Here is a 24,484-nt window from a genome sequence, read left to right as displayed (position 1 = left end):
TAAATTTGTATGAGGATAAAATGACTTCTTTCAGAGTTGTTAAAAAGAAATCATTCTGCATTTGACCCTTCATCCCATCTGCTTCTACACAAAAAAAAGGGGGGGGACAACATGGCATTCCTTAAATACTAAAATACTATTACATCACTACAATATGATGATAACAAAAAAGAACTTGTTACTTTTACAATATTCTAGAAGCTGAGGTCATTTTATACAGACTAGCCCCAAGAGTGAGGGCAAGAGAATGAGAATAAAACTAGTACATAAAATGCTATCCTGGCTCTCCAGTTAGGACCAAAAAACCCAAACAATCCAAAACCAAAACAAAATAACCACTCTCAACAAAGTAAAACCACCTTTAATTAAATTCCTACATAAAACAACATTTCTATGCAAAACAACCGTTTAGTCAAAAAGTAAATATATATGTTTAATTCTCTTTCAAATGTCAACAAGAATTGAGAGCTACCAGTGTTCTTTGGAGAACAAGCAGTAGTTAAAGTCTATCTTGCTGATGTTCAGAAACAGTATGTTACATCTTTTAACCAGCAGTTCCTATTGCACGTAACAAATTTGCTCTCCATGTAAGCACCTAAAAGCCTGGTACCTCACTAAATAAATTAAAACAAATCCAGTTTCTTCAGTAACCATCTTCAACACAGATATCTCGGTAAAGCAACATTACTGCAAGCTTTTAATAAATACAGAAAGATTAATGACTTCTCATTGGTGTTTTATGGAATGATCTTTTTTCATAAACACTTGCTTTCCAAAGCATTGTGGTTTTTGGTATGTATGCTCTAAAATTCACTGTACTATATTTAATGAAAATTTTCCATACATGTTTATAAGTCAGTACATTTGCATGGCACACCTAATCTGAGGATAAGAATTTCTATGTATGGCTGTAAGGAATTTCTTGTTGAACCCAAAATAAATTCATCTCCTAAGGAGCTGAAAACAAAGCCCTACGGGCTGAACGGGAGACCATTATCAAGGGGGGATTTTCAGACATGTCTGGAATTGGCCCAGCCTTCTCTTACTGAAGGACTTCTTTTGTGTGTATTATGTCAGGGGAAGAAAACTGCACAACCCTGAACATTTGGATGCTGCACCATTTTCAGAGGTGTCTCTCCTTTTATCACCACCTCCTCCCCCCGTATTACAAATGCCTGTCTACTCTTTCGGCAGCAGTATAAGACATTAAGCAGCTCCCTGTAGTACAATGATACCGTGGTTGCTATTTACAGTAGAATTAATGCATCTGTGCCACTATGGCAGAATTCATATGAAAAATATACACACGGTCATTTTTAGCTAGATTAGAATATCAACAAAAATTTACTCTTCAAGTCCTGATTTTAAAACAAAAAACAGTTCTGTCAGAGGTCTTCAAACCTCCTAAGTGTGTTAGAGTACATTACCCTAACATATCAAACAAATATTTACATCTCCATAAAGTACCAAAGAATATTTAAAAATGCCTAGTAGCTCTCAGCGTGCAAAGTCAGCAGGAACTGATTATCCATGTTGTTCACTATTTGTAGAGACAGTCTTGGGATCAAGCATTCAGAAGCAGAGTGCAAAAGAATCAGAAATTATTTCAGCCCCTTTCTTTTTGTTGTTGCCTTGTTTCCTTTCTTATTTAAATAAAGTTTTGGTGGTCCATACTACAGATCCCATTCAAAAACACTTATCAAGGTAACATTCAGCTTAGTGCAAATCCAGAAATCTTCTAGGATCTGTAATCTTTCCGAACAGTGTGAGCCATCCAGTTCACTTTAGTAGTCCAACTTTCCCGGAGTGCTTCATCAAATTTTTGCTTAAATTGCTTTAGTGCCTCTTCCTCACTCTTCCCTAAGGCAAGAGAGTCCTAAGATAGTAAAACAAGACAAAAACACACATGAAAAAAAAAGTCTTGTTAGAAATTTTAAAACCATAGTTAGATCCTCCTTCACCTCTTAACACAATCCACATTCTGCTTTTTTATACTTTGACACTTTTTCATCTATTATTAATTTAACAATGCATCAACGACATTTTCCTGGTTTAAAGGTAAAACTAAAAAATAATTAAGCAAGTTTCACCTTAACAGGTCTATGCTTGTGTGTTGAGCCACGAGGCAAACCACCCGTGAACTGACTACATGTAAGATGCAGGGATGCAGAATTCATCATAGAATGGCTGAGAGGAACATATATTCACTGTCTCCTTTGACTCAGAGGACAAAACACAGACTTTGTTCTACAGAGCTGAAAAATAATGCTTTGAGAACTCTATGGGAATCTTGAGAGAAATGGAAACCAATTAAAATTTATTCATCTTTGAATCAAAATTCATATACTGGAAAAATGTTAGGTCCTGATAAGCTATAAATCTTATTTTTACCTTGAGATACTGGATGTCCTTGACAGAGGTTAGCTCTGGAAGCCCTGCAGTTAACATCAGTGCAAAGAGTGTTATAAATAGATTTCCATGTTTTCGTAGAATCAAGTATGCTTCTTCACAATACTGGCGGAACCTTTATATGCAACCACAAAACACATGCCATGAACACAACACATGAGAACCTACACAGTTGACAAATATGTAATCATTTCCAAAAACTGTTATCTGGACTAAAATATACATCCTAGGAACATGGTAGTAGAAAGGACAATCGACATTTATAGGAAAAAGTGCAGAGATGTCTAGAGAACCTCCAATGCATTACTACAAAATATCACATACCTGTCTAAAAAGTCCTTAAAACATTTGTACAAAAGTCCAAAAGCTTTACAATAAGCAGAGTTCTTCAGAAAGAGCAAAAAAAGCCAAAGGTAATGCCAGCATTCCACCTCCCTGATAATTTGGTAGGCGAAATGCCCTGGTGATGATATGTAGTGGACCTATGGTGGAAACTCAAAGGCTCTATAGTAGCTCCTGCCAATCCAGCCTATCCCTGTAAAGTAATTCCTTCCTGCTACCATGGTCAAAATTGAACTGACTGCCACATTTGGCATCAAGAACTATCATACAGACAGTTGAGAACTTGCTCAGTATCCCTAGATGGGTCACTGTATTCTGCCCACTGTCTAATCTGTAAATTTCCACAGGAAACTGGAAGACCCCTTCAGACTAAGGAATTACACTTCAAAGAAAAATTCTCTTCTGCAGCAATTTTCAGGCGACAGTGGAATCCTCCTGCCATTTAAAGTACACCATATTCTGTAGGTCTTGCAGTAGCACAGTCACCTAATAGCCTTTACTTTATGCTTTTAGAAATGGAGCTATGGGTTGATTTGCTCACTCTCTAGGAGAGAAATGGTTCAATTGCAGTTTTTTCCCCATTCATCCTAGACACACCATTACAAATGTATGCATAGCTTCTTCTTCTAGAAGTAGCCATTATATTTCTCAATCCATATCTAAATGCTTTATTTTATTTCTCTGACAGTCAATTCCTTCTGTGAAGACTGATAGCAAAGTGAGAGCAAAACATCCAGAATGACTGTCCCATCAGTTGGTGGGAGTGGCATAGAAAGGAAAAAGAAAAATCTGCCTTAACAAGTGGGATCTAGGAGTGTAGTTTTCCATCATCACATGCCTTTGTTTTCAATTGTAGGTCTCTAACCCAAGATGGACTAGCACACTGAATGCACATTGATGGACAGAAAGCGGAGAAGCGAGTTTGTCCTTTAAGAACAGTGCTTCATCTTGCTTGAAAAATAGTCTGCGGAGTCCCTCCCTGGTGCCTAGTGCTTCAGAAGGTTTAAGAGTGGGAAACAAACAAACAAAAACAACAACAGAACAAGCACAGCAGAAGCTGCCATCTCCTGCATCATCTACTGAAGACAAAAAGGGACTGCACCTTTCCACTGCAAAACCGCAGTTTCTGATGTACAAAGTAATCTTTATACATATTCTAGTTTAAGTAGAGAAGTATATTGTAACATAAATGTGTTGACACAGTTACATGGGAAAATTAGCAAAACCAAATCCACAGAGGTTCTTGCTGTGCTGCATATAATCAGTGGAGATCATCTCAGTTACAAAAGGAAGAGATCAAAATAATACTCACCGACCAAATTTTTCAGTGTTCCCTGTTTTTCCTTGTTGTATAACATGAATGAAATCATAGGTGAGTATGAAAGGTACCCGTTCCCTTTTAATTCCAAACTTGGATTTGAAGTTCCCAAGAATATGCCCAAAATCTATGTGAAAGAGCTAAAAACAGAAAACAAAACAAAAAACATAGAAGTGAATAACTTCTCCAATGAACAATTTCATTTTTCTAATACCTCTGCAGGATGCTGGTATCAAGAACAGTTACCTCATGATGTTATTATTCTCCATAGCCCATGGCTGCAACGTTTTTGGGGTGTTTAGTTTTACAGTGTTTCAAGATTTATTTTAAAAGTCAGTGATATCAACACTTTTATGAGTAACCACTGCTACAAGTTAACATGGAAAAGACTAACTCAGTTTCAGGCTTCTGACATCTTACTGGTAATATCAGAAAAATTAGCCCAGCGATAAGCCCACAAGGCTTAACATCGTTGTATCCAAGGGCTTCCTACAGGCAGAAGCAAAGCTAGTAGAATTTATATTAATCCCAAGGAACCTGTGACAGTTTCCCCATTTCATAATCAACGATAAGGGCATTTCAGCTTTCTTCTACTAGGTAAAGACTTAAAAGAACACTGCAAACATCTATAAAACTCTCACTTTTATAACCATTTCCAGTGTTTTCTAGGCAGAAAAAAAAAGAGTAGAAAGTATCAATTCAGCAAGCAAATGCATTTTCATTTTACCTAGTTTCTAGGTTTTGAGGTTTATAGCCAAAGAGTAATACTGGCACTCAGCTGCATATTGAAAATTTCTGCAGCAGAAATACAGAAATTTCAGGAGAAATACATTGCTCGGAACTGTAATTCGTGTATTTAAGGATGGTCTTCTGCAGGATATTCTGAGAGGACTTTTAATCAGTGAATCTGAACCATTAACAGGCCTTTCAGATGCTCTGAAAAATTTCTACAGAACAGTCTCACAGACAAAGAATAGCTTACTAAACAGGCATTGGTTGTTCCTTCAACTAGTCTTACATTTAAACCTTTCTTTAAAGTTCTCCTCAATGCTCAGTAAATGAAAGAAATCCAACAGCTTTTAGACATAATTCTACTGAGACACTAAAGAAATCAGAGTTTTCAAGGTAATCTTTGTACAAAGGAGATGCTGTTGTTATTCTGCCTACAAAAAGGATTTTTACCTGGCCATTTTTTCTGACCATGATATTGTCACTGTGTCTGTCACCAATCCCCAACACGTAAGTAGCTACACAGTAGCCAGCACAAGACAGAGTGAATTCTTCAATGGCTCGATCCAAGTCATCTCTAAAAACACCAAAACAAATATTAGTGCATTCTACTAGTAATTCATGTCATGCCTTAACATCAAAAAGGATTGTTGTGAAAGAATATTGTATTTGAAGAGAGAATACTGTAGAGAGGGGCTGCACAGCCACAAGCAGCTATGAAGAATGAGAAAAGTCCAAATACTGTGAAAGGCAATGGCACCAAGATTTAAGACCTGTGTAGTTTTCTTGGGGCTTTTGTTTGGCCTAGTCTAGAATAACTTATTCAACAATATGAAACCAGAATGCTTCAAATATCAGAATTACATCTGGACCACTCTTTGAACTCCAAGGGCAACCTGAATCTGAGTCAGAGTTTGATATACTAAAAAAAAAAAAAAAAAAAAAAAAAAAAAAAGCATACCTGACAGAATAAACACACATTCCTTAACACCTATAACATATAGAAACACTTAGAGAAAATATTTACAGAAATTACCCTAAATTGTATTCCTTCAGCCAGTTTAAGAGAGCATCTTTGTTGAAGGCAGCAGCAGCAGCAACGTTGCTACTATTTAACTGAATATCAGCAATGGTTTCTGAACTAGAAACAGCCTCAATAAGGCCAGAGTGATCTCCAGTTGCTAAACAGCCATAGGGCAATATCCTGAAACAAAATGAAGATTAATGTTAAAAACAAAAATAGTAAGAATGCTTCGTTAGTATATAGATACTTTCAGAGGGTTGAATATTCACTTAACTTGAACATTAAACTCTAGAAGTTAATATACAGATATTACTTGCAAAGTTAAAACATCAGCAATTAATTTTAAACATTTATTTTTCCTACTGCATATATATATCTAGAAAAAGAAATTATGAGCAACCCTTATTTTTCCATTTTACTGAACATAGTTACTTGTAATTTCATAGGAGAAACCATAGAGGGAGCCCTTTATTTGCATTTGTTAATTTCCTAGCTAAACGAACAGCTGTTACACAAGTTTATTCTAGACTATAAATTGTGTAAATGGAAACCAGAGTCTTATCCTTTTGCCCTATTCTTCCTAACTCAACTTAAAATGCTAAAAAACACTTTTGAAAATATACGCAAAAAATACCATTTTCCTGATATCGCTAATTTTAAAGTGTAGAAAGCTAATGAAAAACAGGAATACATCTTTTGATTCACCTGATACATAAGAATATTCCTGTGCATTTATACGCTATCTCTAATAAAAAACTCTACAACAATATTGTTGCATTAAAGACATAAATAACAATTTGAATCAAGTGGACGTGTCTAAACAGGTAAGTGCATTTTTCCAAAGATTTTTGTTTGTTTCTGAGGAGTAAAACCATCACGTTTGCTTTCTTCAAAAGCACTGCACCACAAATAGAGGTGTCTACTTTCATTTTAGGCATCTTGGGTCATAAATATTCTCTCAACTCTGGACACAGATCCACATATTTAAAAAAACAGATACCAACAGATACGCAACTATAGAGTAGCACTGTAAAGATTTGCAGGCCATTAAATTTGCATGTGTGTATAGATAGAAGGCACTGCTGGTGGAGCTATTTTCATCTGTATTTATACACAAAACGGGTATTATGTTTGATTGCTTCAGAGAAGTACATCTCTTCACTGAGACAGCCTACTATCCCCTGCCACAGAAGAAAAATAAATAAAATTCCAGAAAATTTAATTGTGAAAACACAGCTGAAGGGGTATAAGCAGTAAGAGCCCTAGAGCTGGGGATTCTTTTCCACTGGCAACAAAGCAAACAGAAAAACACATTCAACAGGGTTTTTAGAAGACAGCTAACTTCAAACTACCAACAAAAAAGAAGTGCAGATTTGGAACCTTCTTTCCTTTAGTATTCTGATACATTTCCCAATTAAAAACCCCAGGTTTCTGTGCTGAGGGGTTCTCCCAGCGAACAGCAGGGCGAGTGCAATTACAGAACACCAGCACTCAGGACACGAGGAAGCACTGCCCATCCTTATCACGACACGACAAACGTAAGCCAAGTATTGCCAGGTTAAAGTGCACGCTGGCCCTCTTCCATGGCATTTCAACCCACCCTACTTGCAGCTTAACTGGGCACCCGTCCAACAACTTCCCCTTCAAAAGCAAACAATGATGAAAGCCTTCAGCCCCTTGAGGACTGTATGCTTACAACTGGAGGAAAAAACATCCTTGTCAGAGAGACACTTTGACAGGAGTCAACTTAGGGACAAATCCTCTGGGTCCTTTCCATCTCATCCTGGTCTTTCTGACTTTGACATCTGTCAGCAGGATACGCGCCCTACTTTCTAATGTCGTATAAAGACCACTGACAGATCAATACAGTGATTCTGGATTGATAGATAGGATAATTTTCTTTCTCCGCTTCATTTTTTGTCAAGCACCATAAATGGAGGGGAAAAGATGCTTTAATGCTGTTCTTTATTTCAAGAATTTAATTATTTCTAAATACAACCTCAAGTTCTGGGACTTGATCAACACATTCTCTGGAATTTCGTGTGCAGCAGTTTCAAGACAATGACACACTTTAAACTTGTAACAAATATATTTTTCAAAGCTTTTGTGAACTCTGATTTCACTTGCACAAGACCACTTAATATCAGACTTCACACAAATTAAGGCAGTGAAAAACAAGAACTCATTGCAGACAGGCAATGAAATGAAAAAGTTGTTGGGAGAACTCTCTCTGTCTGCCCAAGAAGTATCTAGGTACTGAATACTTTTATGACAATTCACCACAGTAAAGATCACTCAACAACAATTAAATTCCTCAGACTTAGAAAAGCAACAGAAAATCGTAACTTCTCCCTTAGCACAATTTCAATGCTGCAATACAGGTAAAGCAACAGCAACACCTTTTGGTGCAAGGTCTGCTCTCAAAGCTGCACACTGCAGACCCCCCAGCATGCCAGGAAGACAGATGTTCTGCTCCTCTGCAGTGACAGGTATTTGTAATAGGTAACTTTCTATTATTTTTACGAGGAATGTTTATGTCATCTACTATGATTATGCCCACATGCATGACTTCAGACTTATTTTTGAAGCACAAATAACAGCTGTAGTTTTAACTTTTCAGGGGGTTGAACCTCTGAAAGTCTCCTTCTGTCATTCTGCAGCTGCAACCTCAATATAAACATTGTTTAAGTGAGTAAATTTGTTCCCTAACTGCCTATACTTAGAGTACAAGAAACAGGTAGAGAAACTACAGAAAGAACCGAGGAAATTTAGTAGCACATACCTTGCTAACGTCAGTTGAAATAGTTGAAATAGTTTGCCTAAGAAATTAGTTGGTACATTTTTTGTTTGTATGTCTGGCAGGAGTTATTTAAAGTATATATTCCCCCCCCCCCCCAAATTACTCTGGTACTTGACTGACTAATGCCTAAGGTGAACTGAACTCTGAGTCAGCCTTCTCCAAATGACAGAGTAGTGTTCATCATTGCTGATGGCCTTTGCTGTCTAGTGGTTGGGTCTGTACTCAGGAGCAGATGCAATTTGCACCTGAAGTTTTCTTCAGCTCTGCACTCCACAGTCCATCCAGTGACAGCCCAGGATGAAGGACCTACTGGAGAACACTGTTGCATCCTGCTGCACACACACAAATTTCCTTTTCTGATACAAACCCTGGTCTTGTTCCAATATTTAGTGAGAATGCACACACAGGAACCTAAACAACAGAACGTACCATGTGTGAAAGAGGCTACTTTAACCATGAGACAAATTAGTTGACAGTTAAAATCAAGCAAACAAAACCAAAATCGTTCTCCTTCACCTTTGCAGATCTCAAAACCCACATATATTTGGTGCCCCTCTCCAGAGCTGAGAAATCCCACTGGGAATTTTGTGCTTGCTTTACACTTCTAGTAGCACACACAGACTGGGCTAAGATTTCATATTAAATTACTCATTAGTAAGTGATTGGGAATTGCAGTACAATTATAAGGAAAGTGATCCTACCCCGAATCCCTCAATGGCAGCATGTTGGCTGCCATTTGATCCCTGCTTCAGAGAAGCTATAAGATCTGCTGTGACAAGATATTCTTGACTGGGAGTAACTTCTCGAAGAAGACAGAGGCAAGCAGCAAGTGTTTCTGCACTTACATTTGTGAAACAAGTTAGAAGCCCTGCTTTTGCTTGAATGGAGTTATCAAGCATTCTGTAGTGGAAGAAAGCTGAAAAGCACAAAATCCATTATGCATCCTGGGGTGCATCAAGCACGGCATCGCTAGTAGGTCAAGGGAGGTGATTGTCCCGCTCTACTCTGCGCTGGTGCGGCCTCACCTCGAGTACTGTGTGCAGTTCTGGGCACCACAGTATAAAAAGGACATGAAACTGTTGGAAAGTGTCCAGAGGAGGGCTACGAAGATGGTGAAAGGCCTGGAGGGGAAGACGTACGAGGAACGGCTGAGGTCACTGGGCCTGTTCAGCCTGGAGAAGAGGAGGCTGAGGGGAGACCTCATCACAGTCTACAACTTCCTCGTAAGGGGGTGTCGAGAGGCAGGAGACCTTTTCTCCATTAACACCAGTGACAGGACCCGCGGGAACGGGGTTAAGCTGACGCAGGGGAAATTTAGGCTGGACGTCAGGAGGGGGTTCTTCACAGAGAGGGTGGTTGCACACTGGAACAGGCTCCCCAGGGAAGTGGTCACTGCACCGAGCCTGTCTGAATTTAAGAAGAGATTGGACTGTGAACTTAGGCACATGGTCTGAACTTTTGGGTAGACCTGTGCGGTGTCAAGAGTTGGACTTGATGATCCTTAAGGGTCCCTTCCAACTCAGGATATTCTATGATTCTATGATTCTATGAAAAGGAAACAGGGAAGCAACAGCATCAGGGAAATGTAAACCTCAAAGGATGATAAAGAGCAAGAAGAAAAGACTCCACTCACTGGCACTGATGTATGAAGTAGGATTTTTCAGGAAATCATAAATATTTGACACTACTTTTTCACTTGATAGAGATGTCTCTTAACCCAAGCAACGAGAGGTCATCCAAAAGTCCTGACTCATGAACAGGGCAACAAAACTCATTACTACTGCTGCTGATTCATAGATTTTGGACTCATCTCTTCTTAATAAGTATGTAAACTGCAAACATAGATTAGAGATAACAGTCGTAACTTAGCTGCACTGTCATCCTCCAGGTGGTCAGAGGGCTGTTTTTGCCCAGTTCTGTTGCCAGTTAATGCCATTTCTGAACCTCTCCTTGACAGTTGCCTCGTTAAAATCTTTGTAAGATGTAGAACTATAGCCCTACCTCAATCCCAGGATTTTATTTTATAATCAGAACTAAGAAAGGATGAATGGAAGGAAGATGCTCACAGTTATGTAAATAAATGGAAGAGGCCAATTATAGAACTGCCATTCTCACTATTTCCCCTTTCTACATTTTTCTTCTTATGAGAGTTTTAAGAAAAATCAGAGCCACATTTTGGTTTCCCTTTGTTGAGTTTAAAAAAAATGCATTAGTCAGGAAAAGCACATTTGATGACTCCCAATCACTATTCCTGTTTGCTAGGCACAGTGTGTGGCCCTGGCTGGAACCACAAACTAAGCTTCTGGGAAGGCAGCAACTGAACTATGCCTCATCTGGGATTCCACAGCTGCCAGAGGTTGTCCTTGCCCCTAAATGCTGGATCAGTCTCCTCACAGTCTATTTATAATGATATAAATTATCTAGTTTCCTCAAATCAGTGTTCAACTTAAAACACACTCAGCTACCTCATAGCAAACATGCACTTCCAGAAACAATCTGTAATTCACTTTCCTATTTTATCCCATACTTCACTCTAAAGAATATTTCCACAAGTAGCACGTTTTCCTGAAAGGTTAAGAGATTATCTGTGGGCTGCTGTTACGTGCTTTGTGAAGCACGTAATGCTTGAACAACAAAATTTGAAAAAATGAGATGAAAGAATCCAAATGAAGTATTTCAGATGATATTTAAGTATTTCTAGCCTTATAAACAACAGTTACAATTACAATTAATATAAATGATTTCAGCTATTTCATAGGCATACAAAATTGACCTTATGGTGTCCAAACAATTTGTAGTAAAATGTGAATCTGATACGAATCTATCTTCATTAGAACTATTAGAACTATTTTTCTATCAAGAAGTTAGAATTTGACAATTACTTTAACTAAATCTGGTGCATAGATTGGCTGGAAAAGCTTCCCTCAGACTGGAGGGTTGTATTATAATGTTGAACAATGCCTCACACTTTGGAATAGTATTCCTATAAAGAAGACAAGCTTATCCTATCAAGTATATGAAGGTAAGAAAGCTGCTTTGGAGAAGACTTCAAGATTCAAAGATATTCCTGGTCTGGAAAATGTTTTCTGACATCCAAATGGTGTTTTAACAATAGAAGAATGCTAAGTGAGACTTCAGAACATATGTTAAAGGTGTTTACAATGCCTGCAAGCAGGAATGGAAGCTTTAACACAAAATATTATTGACTTAAAACTTCATAAAAACCTCTATAGTACTAAATACACTAGGACACCATGCTTATTCTCCACTGATTTTTATAGTATTAGAACTACATCATTGAAATGGCATCAAAAATACATTTTGACATACAAATTTTGAGGAAGCTGCAGAGTTGTTTTTTTTTTTTTTCCCCAATATAGCAGTGGCTCTAAATATATCACCTTTCCTGCCAGCCTCATCTTACTACAGAATCTTGTCTTACACATGAATGATCACCTGTTATTTATCAGAATTCAAAAATACAACCGAAAATATGCAGTAATTGGGAATAGCAGGTAGCAAGCATAAAACAGATGGAAATACTTTTTCTTACCTACAAATAAGACTTTCACCACAGGCTATTGACAAGGCTAAGAATATTAAAATGTTTAGACTCCAGCAACCACTTATTTGTTTTCAGCCTTCAGGCAGAGTATGTAGTTGCCCACCCATCCAGACCGTAACACCCTAACTCAGAGGCAAGAATAGCACAGCAGGCAGACTCAAAAGCATTGCTAAAGTCAGGGTAAGGACATCTCCTCAAATTCAGTCATTTTATCACAGAAGGCAGTCTGATTAGTCAGGCACAATTTACCCCTGGTAAATCCATATCGACTGTTCCCAATCTTCTATCCTATATAGTAGGTAGAAGACGGACAAACCTGTTACATTTGGTAGGAAATAGCAAAATAAAAATAAAAATAAAACAAAAACATACTTGGACAGAAATGTATTCATTTATGGCCATGGCTGTACAAACCATACGTACCATTAAGAAGTAAGACCAATAGAAATAAGAAAATGTTAAAAAAGAAGAGGTTGATTGTTTGGCTATTCCACAACTCTGGTAATTCTCAACCAGATAGCGAACTTTTATAACAAACAGTCCTAACCTCCTCTTACCCCACTCTCAGGTTAGAATGCCTAAAGTTGACTAATTTCTAAAGCGTGTTTTGCCTGCTAGAAAAGCCTGTGTATTCCAGGTGCAAACCTCAATGACTAGTTTTTAACCAGTACTGCTCAAACACCAGATAGATTACAGAAAGTCTTCACATAAAGATCTTTTCATTGGACAGCAGATTTGCATTCTACATTGGTACCTCACTTGCACATGTGCAGTAGAACCTAAGAGCTGTAATTCCCATAAATCACAAAGTGAACTCCCATTTTTGCATACACCTGAAAAGTCTATGACAGTTAATAGACACGTTTGTTACTTGAGAAATTTATAAAATACATGCTTTTGGAAATCTCACAGACACAAACAAAACAAAGAAAACCCAAAGGAAACCAACCAATGAATTAAACAAAATGCACAGAACCTGCCTGCTGGGCCTTTAGGTCAAGAATTGTTTCCTCACCTCATACAATGCTTTTTGTCTGGCTTAAAACAGTAAAATGTTTTCATTTTCATTGCGGAGAGCGCAATTTATAATCACCATGGAGACTTAGATACTCTGGGAAAGACACAGTGCACAAGGACAAATATCCTGCTTGATAATAAGTAAAAATCTCAATGTTTAACTTCACTTCTTACATTATTTCTTTTCATGGCTAAATTATTTTGTAATGTGGGCCATCTGGGGAATAAACTGCAAAGAGAAGCCATGTAGTTAGGTAAGTGCCTTCTATAGCCTGCTCACCTTGGCTATGACAAATGAAACCTTTTGGCATCATTCCAGATGTTTAGGGGAAAGCATATGAATAGGAAAGCTTTACTGGTAAGAGTGGACTCTCCACTGAAATAAACAAACCCTTAAGAGATCCTTACCGGAGATCCAGGCCAGCTTCTTTCCAAAGTATGTCCATCAAACGCAAAATCTGGAGTGTCAACATGTCCTGTCGGAGATCTATAATGGAAGGTTGAAACTGCTACTTCAGTTTCTCAAGAGTGTTGTAGATAAACCATCTAATATTTATAAGGCTTTCAGAAAAAGCTATCTAAAAATCCTCAATCCTAAATGTGAAAGCAGGATTAACCGTATCATTACGACTGATAACATCTGTAGATTGAAAACTAGTCAAAAAGATGCTTAATTTGTTTGCTGATGCAATAGTAAGCCATGTTTAATTTATGGCAATACAGAGCAACAAAGCTTAAGGGCAAGTGTGAAAATAAAGAAAGAAGTGCTCAGCACTGCTTACCATCACCATTTTTAAAGATGATCCCTACAAGATCTCCTCCAAACATCTTATTGTTGTATACTATCCATAGAGGCTTCATTTTAGAATCCATATATCTACACTTCTCAACGCTAGAAGAAAATATAACAAATGCTATAGTCAACTAAAAATAGTTCAGTTGAACAGGACTAAGCATTGTTCAAAAACACAACAGAAAATGTAGATTTCCAGTTTGGAATTACTTAAACATTACCTCAGCTTTCATTCAGCTACTATGCTATCAGCACATACTGAGTTATGGATGAATCTGTCAAACATCAACTATGTTGAACACCACGATTGGCACTTTTAGTCTTATATTTAAATATGTTTAGCTATGGTAATACATTCACTAAGAGAGTATTAAGTTTCTTTGTGGATCACAATAATCTTCAGACTTTACTGCTATTTAACCTCGGGAAGACTGCCAACAGACCTTCTCTCACTATAGAAAGCGTTCCCTGTGACAGCATATCTGCTAAACAATACAGCCAAAGGAAGTTCAAGCACATAGGCGTTTCTACTTTAGTGTTCCCACTCAAAAGCTACAGTGAAACTTTATTCACTCATTCTTAACTTACTGTAGTTCTGAAAGTATAACAGAAGGATTCAGAGGAGACTGCAGGTCAGAAAGCGCTTCTCTGTAAGCATTTTGTTTCAAACACGTGTGCATTGCATCTTTTCCTTTTGCTTTGCTTTGTTTCATGGCATTCAGCTTAATTAAGCTGTTTAAAGTCTTCATTTTATTAAGGGCTTCCACCTGAAAGATATTTTATCTTTAAAATTTACTGGTTTGACTTTGCATGTAATACAATCTAAAATTGTGTATGAAAACAAAAAGCAGTTATCTGAAATATAAAGCAATTTTACAACATTCTATAAAATGGAAATAATAATCAGAAATTAAGATGGCATTTCTGAAACAAATGACAATAGACTTTTGGAAATTATTTATGTCCTAGAAGTACCATTTCTGTAACAAAAACATGGATGGGATGAAATCTCTGAAACCTCAAGTCACTTTTTAAGCAGGACTTAGTATCTCCAACACAGTGACATTTTAATGTATGACAAATTTACAAAAAGACACCTTCAAAATTCAGTTTCCATCACAAATTAAATAAGGCATAGCATAGGTGCCTCAATCCATACTAAAGTCAACAGAAATTGAGTGTATCATACTTCTACAAAAATCAAACATTACTTGAAGCAATGGATGAAGATGCTGCATTATATGCATCCAGTTAGTTGCAAACAACGACATGGGGCCACAACACAAATTGCAGACATTTGTCACATACACAACTACACATGCTCAATATTTAAGACTCTGCTCTGCAAAAGTTTGTTCATTAAAACCCTGCTGAAATTAGGCATAAGGTAAATGCTCTGATCAGTTAGGATGCTCCAAATCTGCATGCATCATCTAAGCAATATTTACTTTTAGAATGTGTAAAGACACGTTTAGCTTTTTTTTTCTTCCTCTGTTTTAGAAAGTCTTCCACCGGTACAGTTTATAAGAAAACAAGTAAACTAGCAATGTAAATATACATAACATTAACAGATAAAAGCCCTTTGATAACAAACCTACATAGCACATACAACGAACATAGTTTCTACGCTGCATCTACATCTAAGCAACTTGTTAGCAGAATACAAAGTATATAACAATTCACGGTAGCCATAAGTTAACATGCTCAGCAATGTGCTGCAATATTCTCTAGCAAACTGCATCAATTTAAATAATTGTAAAAGATTATTTCTATTCAAGGAAGCCTCAGTCTAACTTATAAGGTGCTGAGTCAAGACTTACCACTTTTACAGACAGACTGAACCCTGCTAAGCAGGATGCTGTGGAAATTGTATGGAGTTTGATTATAAAACTGAGGCAACGGAGACCTGCCAGGTCAGCCATCTGTCAAAACTAAAAGCGCTCTGCTTTTCCACTATTCTAGGAGCTGTACAAACATCAGTGACAAGGGAACAAAATGGAACCTGTGTTGTACAAACAGGAACTTTTTGAAGTATTTCTACTTTGAATTTCTTCCGTGTTTGCACAGTTGGAAATTTTTTTGCCCCTTCTTTGATTGTACTGACATTTGTTTCCTGTGAAGTGCACAAAAACTTTACTGACCTTAGGTCTATTGCTTAAGCATTTCATCACCTAATCTTTTTATGATTTTGACAATACTAACAAGCACTCATGTAAGAGATGGTCTTTTCAATGGTCTGTGAACTGCAGAAATAAGGAGCACAACAGTACATGCCTGTTCTGTTTGTTTCTTGAAGTACATTTTCAACATTGACAGTATCAAAACTGTCAGAAATAACAAACATCAGACTAACATTTACTGAGTTGCCTTTTCTGTCCTTATTTTTCCTTGATGTAGCAAATACATTAATTCCAGAGCTACAATTTTTAAGGATTTTATGTTAGCAATCTAAATTTTCTTGCTAAAATTACATTACAGCCTTTAGAACATGATTTGCAAGTCTCTATTATTGATCTGCCAATAAGCTTATTAGTCTGTTTAAAAGTAAATCTCTCTCCTTTTTTTTTTTTTTTTAAATGGAAAATCTGTATTAACACTAAAATGAGTATTTGGGTTGCTTCAACACCTGTTTCCAGGGAGTACTGCATTATTCTACAAATAGAATAGACTTTCGCATTACTTTTTAGCAAAAGCTGTAAGAAGCAATCCTGGATTTATCCATATAAAGTTTAGATAGAAATGTAATAGTTTATATTAAACAAGCTGCTCTGATAGGATGGGGTGGAGGTTGGGGGTGTCACAAGTTTTAAGTGCATATAAACCCTTCCTCACCTAATAATCTGGACAGTCTACTTTTCTGTCTAGTTCGTATGCATAGTGCTGAAAGTCCCTGCACTTCTCAGAACACTATAAAAACAGGGCGCTGCCTCGGAGGCCCCATAGCACGAGCTGCCTTCTGTACCAGGGAAGACTGCTCCATCATTACAGCCATCTATTCAACCCACTCATTTCTCCCTCTCATTCATGCTTCCTTCTCTCCCCCCACATTCCCTCCTCTCTCCTAAACAGATGGACTTTGTCAAGGTAACCAATACGACCCATAGGAACACTGGAACAAGCATTTGAGTTACAAGCTAGACTAAGTCAAGATTTAAGGAAGGAGGGAAGTTTATACCTGTTTAGCAAGCACTTTCATGTGAGCAACACTTCCTCGGCAGTAAGCTTCAAGTATCAAACCAAACTGTATTGAAACAGCAGGTATGTGAACCTCTGACCTATAAGGGAACATCACAGAAGAAAAGCATCTTATCTATCAAGACAGACCACATAATTTTACAGACTGGCATTTAAAGCAAATAAAGTGGAAACAAAAAAAAATGCTTCATGGTCATTAGATAAAATAAAAAGGCAGATTTCAAATGAATTAACAAAACACTCATAAGGAATGGTGAGTTTCAACACATGCCACTTGATTTTAGGTCTAGGACTGTTCTGGAAGCAATAATGATAAGAGGTAGTTACTGGGTATTTGTTTTCAGGAACCTCTTCTTTAAAGAAAGTAATATTGATGGAAAATGATATTGAGAGTCAGGGCTGACGTTACACTGCGTGTTCTCAAATCTTGGTAAGGAAAAGCCAAAGTTTCCCTGAGGGGTACACTTGGAAAGAAACACTGAACCATATTTGCAGAACGAATTATTCTCCAAAACATTTGCATGTAGTACTTGCTCTTGTTATTTAGAAATATTAGAATAATTTAGTTGTATTTTGAAGACAGAATCAACCTATAAATCCATTCTGCAAGATATCTGCAATTCATAGAACTCAAATAGAACTCATCATCAAATGTAGCAACAACACACAGAATTATTTTTATTTTCTGTTAGTCTTTGAAAAATTGTATTTTTCCCTGTGAGGTATAAATACTGTATTTTTACTGCAAGCACACTCAAAACAAACACTAAAATCATACACAGACCTAACTTACCAGTTAGCTAGAGCTGACTGCAGTTTCAAGTATTTTCTTCAAATAGTGGATTACAAAGCATAGTAATATATTTAAAATAAGAGTATGGCTTTGATCTATAAATGCCAAAGGTAAAAGAAAATTCTTGATCTGCCTACTAGAAGCCTAATCAGGACCAACAGTTTCAGAAAGATGTAAGGGAAAAATTCTTACCTTAGATGCCAAAACAGCATCTGTCCTATTCTCCTATTAGCAAGGGCTCTCTCTAATAGAAATCTGGAGAGAGCGCAATCAAGAAAAGGTTCATATTTCAGGACTTGCACAAGTTGAAGAAGATACTGAGAGAGTTCTTCATCGCTAGAATGAGGTACATAAAATGAGTTGATAAAAAGGTAACTAGATTAATGACATTCCAGAAATTCAGATGCATATGCCAAACCCAACTATGCAAATTTAGGTTCAACAGGAAGAGTTTATCCCAATCTTTCAGTAATAAGGAGAAGAAAAATAATACACAACTTAGTGCAACTGCTAGATTGATCAATTTATCATTAAGTTAAAAGATTTTTAAAAGTCAAACCTTTAAGTAAAAATGTCATTTAATCATGGGCCTTTACAAGATCAACATCTCAGCCTGAGCTCTAGGTTAAGCATCTAGGAGATGAATTATTTCATGTTTCCAGATTGGACATTGGCTCCACTTTGACCCCTCAAGCTCTGACTGAGGAGCTGTATCTTTGGAATTACTGAAACCTAGCAGTCAGCTAACTCCTACAGGCACGGGCAATAAGGGCACTTGAGGCAAAACTAAAAATACTTGCATACCCGTTCCAAAATCAGGAAAGCAGTATTCACTCTACTGAATGTAATTCATTGACCTGTCTTAAGATGTTAGTGCCTGTTAGCTGAAAGGTGTTAATTTATTAAGATACATTCACAAACTGATCCATTTAGGTAAAATATTGGTGGTGCATTACCAAAAACATAATATTGTTTAGAGTATGAGGAAAATCAGAGACAAATCTTTCAGACACCAAGCAATGCCCAAAGTACTTATATTTCAGAAAGGCAAATTTAAGTATATAGTGACAGTTCATAAACAAGATTTTTAAAAGCTTCTACGTTAGTTAACTACTGTAAGTAATACTGACAAAATAAAAGTAATTCCAATAATGTTCTACAAAGGCTTGTACCTACCCCCTCCCACAAAAAAAAAAAAAAAAAAAAAGCCAAAACAAACCTCTTAACACTTGACAGTTATGTTACTCCAGAACAAATCTGAACTTTCCCTGACTTTTTACATTCAAGTATTTTTCCTTTTATAAATGGCCTGAAGAATTCAGATTGTCTGCCTAGGATGAAACAGGAACCTTCTGCACATCACGGAAGGATTTCAGAGATGCAAATACTGGACTCTTTTGTTCTCTTTATCTTACTCTGAAACCCTTCAGTAACTTGGTCAAAATATTCAATCACACTGCATTGTATTTATTTTTGTCTACCTTTTTATTTCAGCTAATAGTATCACCTTTAGGTTAGAGTGGTTTTTTTTGTTTGTTTGTTTGTTTTTTACCAGCTGCCTTTTTAAATAAGGTGGAAACTGATTTCTGATACCCAGCTGAACATAATTTTGCTTCAGAACCAGAACTAAGAGTACTAGAAATAATTCCAGATGTACAAATTCTGTATTATTTGGATAGCCCAGCAGCTAAAATTCTTGTTTATTTGAAAGAAGTCAAAATATTATTTTTTTCCAAATGTATAGCCTTGACCATTAAAAAAAAATCATTTAACTATCTACCACAGAGACTTTAGAATTCAAGGACAGGAAATGCAGTAATGCTGCAAATGATAATGTTAAACAACGCATGCCCTACGTTACACTGAAGGGCAAAATTATGTGTGATAAAGGAAGAACCACAGATAGTACAGGCTACTATCGAGATTGAACAAACTAGTAATTTTTTAGGTTTTTTAATTGTATGCTAAAGCTTATGTTTCTATTAAATGATACAGCAAATACTTGACAAAATGACAGAGTAGATGGATAGCATTTCTTAATGATGCAAAGTCAAAATGGTATAATAATCAAGTATTTACAAGAAGTTCTCACAATATCTGGTTCTCCCTTTGTCCAAGGAAGGAGTGAATACAACTCTCTGGGACAAATGTAAACCATTTTTTTCTTAGCAGCGTGGAAAATAATAATCTTTGAATATAAGATGTCAGAGTAAAGGGGTTTTACGTGGCTTCCAATTTGTGTATCCAGAAAGACTGCTTAATGTGGTCATTATTCACAGCAGACAGTCCATTTAAATCTTTCCTCTTGGGGTTCTTTTTTCCTGTAGACATACAAAATTAAGTTTCTTCCCCTCGAGAAAACCTTGTATGCTGCACTAATATGATATACTCACCTCATTTGCTTTAAACATCCCACTGCATATTCTCTCACGTACTGGTCTGGATAATTGAAATCCAACAATTCTAATGCTTCTCTAGGCAGCAGCTTGGGCCATATCTGAAGGAGAGCCTGAAGCTGTTTTAAAAAGAAGACTATCAGGTTACAGGTAAAGTAACTATTTAAGAAAACAGATGGATATAACTGCTCATGAAAGCATTCATACTAACAGAAGGAGAGAAACAGACTGGTCTGACTGAATTAAAAAAAAAAAGAAAGTGGGAAAATGGTCCCACTTCTGGTTGAGTTTAACAACCTTTAAAATTATCCTGATGATTTTTTGGCAGTAGGCCTCATTCACGTTTACTCAAAAAATCTGTTTCTTCACACATAGACAAGATGCACAGTAAACAATAGTTAGGTAATGCCAGATGTGAATTTTAGAAACTGAGTTTCAGTAAAATTTAGAGAATGTTTTATTAACACTCATAAATATGTAAACATTCTGGTAAAAATACAAGTTTTCTCTTAATAAAGGTTTTAAGATCATTTTTGTTAAGAGAGATCTTTACCAAAAATATTTATCCATCTCAACCAATGAAGCATTTTCTTACATATACATAGTAATGGCCTTAAATGCAGAAAGGATGATTCAGATAGATATTAATAATTAGATAATAATAATTAAAACCCCAAATCCCAAAGACAATGATGTGCTAGAAAAAGTTGAAGAAAAACTAGTCTCTTATTTTGAACTACTAAGAAGAAAAAACATCTAGAGGTTGCATAAAATAAACTTATTGCATTTTAATGAGGCTACCCACCAAGGATATGTTTTAATAATATATATATATATATATATATATATATATATATATATATTTAAGACTAAAAGAGGACACTATTAGTCAAAATAAGTCTGAACGTGTAAATACAATATAGAGCGTACACTTTTTCTTTTCTATGCTAAGAAGCCATAAGTCATGATAAAAATTTCTATTCAGTCCTTAGCCCATGAGGGTCAAACACCACCAGTCTTTATATCAAGAAGCACTACAGCCATCAACACTTCCATATCATGAATACTTGAACTGAAATTCTCAAATACTAACACTGAGCAGACACTTAATACCATAAAAGCAGATGTTGAAAATGCAAACAGCAGCTATGCCTGCCAGACACACAATAAGAAACTTCAAAACAAATGTATCAGAATTTCTAGACAACCTACTTTAAATCAGGTGCAGAACCCATACAAACACAGAAATGTTTTGTTAATAATGAATGATCAAAATGAATGAAGAATCTGAGTTACATTCTGAAAAGACAAGTGTACGTGGCATTACTTGCTTCAGAATCAGGCAATGAATTTTGAAAGCCGTGGTCGGCAGTACATACATTCACTGTGAATTACATTTCAAGATACAGACCTCCTAACTTTGACTGCAGCAGTACTCAATTTTTGAAATAATTTCAGAGGTTAATAAAATGAGAAAATGTTAACTGATGTGACCTAGAGGAATTGGGATCTAACTGGCCTATGACACAAGCAAGAAAATTCACCAAATATGCACTGCTCTGTTTACATTCTTCCTCGGAACTTTTATTAAGAGAAGCACATTCCAGCCAGCTCCATATCCCAGGTGCATTGCAACTGGCTCAAAAGGGCAGGTCAAGGGACATCAGAAATGCTCGTTGCATTTGGAGTAAAACTTGGATTATGAAACGCCCTCATCTGGTTAGACAGCAGCGAGGTAGCTCTGAAGAGCTTCCAAATGCATCTGATTTTTAAAGAACTTTTATATTTCATATGTTTCAGAACTTTTAAAAGTTCTCTACAATATCAAACATTAAAATGCTACACACATGAATTACTGCATAATTCTCCTCACACATGGTTTGAAACTCCTGACAAGCTGTGAGAAAATGACAAACATTGAATTCTCAGCAATGATCTAAAGGTTTAGAGAAAGCTCGAGTCTGACTGGCCTTGCTGTATCAGTTCTGCTCCCCCAATGAACCAACCACAACTTCTTCCCTAACAAAACAAGTTTCCTATAAGAGACAACACAATTACAGAAAGGTCAGTATTTTTCTTCCAGTCACTTCAAATATTTAAAAATTAACTAGCCTTTCTCTAGTTAGTGCCACTTCAGCAAGGTGTCCAATTAATAATGTCTAATTTCCATTTTGAGAATAAATACTGTCTGTGAATCCTGTCAGACAGTTCTGCCATCCCACTACTCTGCTGAGTGAGGAGGTGATGGAAACATAAGGAAAACAGAATACATTCAGTGCAACTATTCTACTAAAATATTGCAATACAACGAGAGCTTGGATGAAATCTATGTGATAAATAACACAAGAAAGCTGCTTTGATCCACTGTACAAAAATTCATGGACCACTGAACTAATAGCTTAAAGATGGTTTAAAAATCAAACATAATACTCCATTTCTAAGAAAATTTACTACATTTGAGCTACAAAAAAAGAACAGGAAGATCAGAAAGTTCATCTTAGTTGTATAAACCAAAGTTCATTGTACCATTTCAACAATTTCTACACTTGAGGAAAAAACAAAACAAAAACTATTTACTAATGATTTGACTGCTGAATTTTTCCACCCCATCTTTGCCTTTTCCCTTACCTGAGCAACATCTTCAAGTTTGTTCCATTTTAAGGACAGCAGCAGTTTTGGCAATGATTGTGGAAAATTTTCACGACAGTCATATCGCAAAGTCCAAATAAGATCCATTTCATTTTCACAGAGCTGAGATAAAGGATCTCTTTCCATTATTTCTTTTAGCACAACAAAAAACTTCTTACCACCTCGACCCTAGAAAATGAGAGAAGTATAATGTTTTGATATATTCAGTAAGATTCTTATTTTTAGCACAAATGCTATACCAGGCAGAATATCAGATAGAAGTCATGAAATACAGGGGAACAACGATTACACCTTTCTTTCAGATTTCTGAAGCTAGTTCTAAGAACTGCAACTAGTACAGTTATTCAAAAATGCAGTGTACAGAAGTTTCTGAATGATAACTTCAAAATTAATGACACTAGGTGGCAATATTTCTATTTTCCAACTCCAATGGGGAAAACTCTTGTTCAGGATACATACACATGCTTTTTCCTTTCATATTTCAAATGAGCAAATTTTATTGATATATAAATAATGCTTTTAAATTTTTACGCCAAAAGACACTTTTCCAACAATAACCAAAGGGAAGTACGGTTGCTAAGTGTACAAAGAGATATTTTTTGTCTTCTAATCCAGACTTGTCTTTTCCAGACATTTCTCTCTGTTTCATCTCTCTGAAACATGAACATAACATTTGTATGAATGAGTCTTCACACTGGCTCAGTTACTACCTCTATCCTCTTATACTCTCATGCAAGCTCCTAGGGCAGAAATTAAAGGAATAATATCAGCAACAACAGAATTCCATAAATTAATGAGATGAAAAACTGCTGCATCTGAGTAAGGATGTAGCAGCTGAAAGGAGTAAATTAGTTTCAAGATAATATTCTCAAGAAAAAAAAAAAAAAGACAAGCTTTTAATACCAAAGCCACCTTTATCTTCACAAAGGTAAAGGAAGTGTCAGAGTAATTTTAAGAGGTTGGCCAAAGGTCTTTACATTAATGGAAAATGAAAGTTGAAAAAGATGGTAGTAAAATCGGGAGTGATAACAGAAAAACAGCTATCGTTAAAACAACGTTCTGTACAGGTTTTCCACCTGACAAAAATGTATATTTATGCATCTGTTGTACATACAACTTATTTAAATTTTAAAATATTGCCTTTAGTAGATGCTTACCGCCATTGCAGCATTGTCACTGCTTCTTGCAATCTCAGCTGCCTTTTCAAGTATCTGCAAAAAGATGTTTTTAAATACATTAGATTTAAATGCAGATCTGACTGCATTGAAAGAATAAGTACAAAAATGAAGCAAATAAGGAAATTTCGCTATCTTTTAAATAATTAGAACACTATTAAGTTGTATATACAGTTGTATAGAATGGAGAAAGTATTGCTCCATCTAAAATTGGGTAAAGAGGGAGAAGACTTACATCAGTTTTAATCAGGCAATATGGGAAACCACAAAAGACTCAGT

General features: G+C 36.3%; 1 protein-coding gene across 2 annotated transcripts in view; it reads right to left on the bottom strand.

Annotated features, from left to right (window-relative positions):
- Window positions 1-343: 343 nt before the first annotated feature.
- PIK3CB (phosphatidylinositol-4,5-bisphosphate 3-kinase catalytic subunit beta) overlaps window positions 344-24,484 on the bottom strand; it is a 76,013-nt gene continuing 51,872 nt past the window's right edge. For both annotated transcript variants that reach the window (XM_082766943.1, XM_082766942.1), the window contains 13 exons: window positions 24,188-24,241; window positions 23,010-23,198; window positions 20,379-20,500; window positions 18,178-18,321; window positions 17,173-17,272; window positions 14,586-14,764; window positions 13,987-14,096; window positions 13,613-13,691; window positions 5,835-6,002; window positions 5,252-5,375; window positions 4,064-4,209; window positions 2,392-2,524; window positions 344-1,876 (listed from right to left, as the gene is read on the bottom strand). In XM_082766943.1, coding sequence (XP_082623069.1) covers window positions 1,739-1,876; window positions 2,392-2,524; window positions 4,064-4,209; window positions 5,252-5,375; window positions 5,835-6,002; window positions 13,613-13,691; window positions 13,987-14,096; window positions 14,586-14,764; window positions 17,173-17,272; window positions 18,178-18,321; window positions 20,379-20,500; window positions 23,010-23,198; window positions 24,188-24,241 — 1,686 coding nt within the window. In that variant the 3' untranslated portion in view covers window positions 344-1,738. The remainder of the gene's footprint in view (window positions 1,877-2,391; window positions 2,525-4,063; window positions 4,210-5,251; window positions 5,376-5,834; window positions 6,003-13,612; window positions 13,692-13,986; window positions 14,097-14,585; window positions 14,765-17,172; window positions 17,273-18,177; window positions 18,322-20,378; window positions 20,501-23,009; window positions 23,199-24,187; window positions 24,242-24,484) is intronic.

This window comes from Aythya marila (genome assembly GCF_965140915.1).
Source record: "Aythya marila genome assembly, chromosome: 9".
Classification (NCBI taxonomy): domain Eukaryota; kingdom Metazoa; phylum Chordata; class Aves; order Anseriformes; family Anatidae; genus Aythya; species Aythya marila.
Note: the sequence above shows the minus strand (reverse complement) of the source record. Positions and strands in the feature narration are given on the sequence as shown.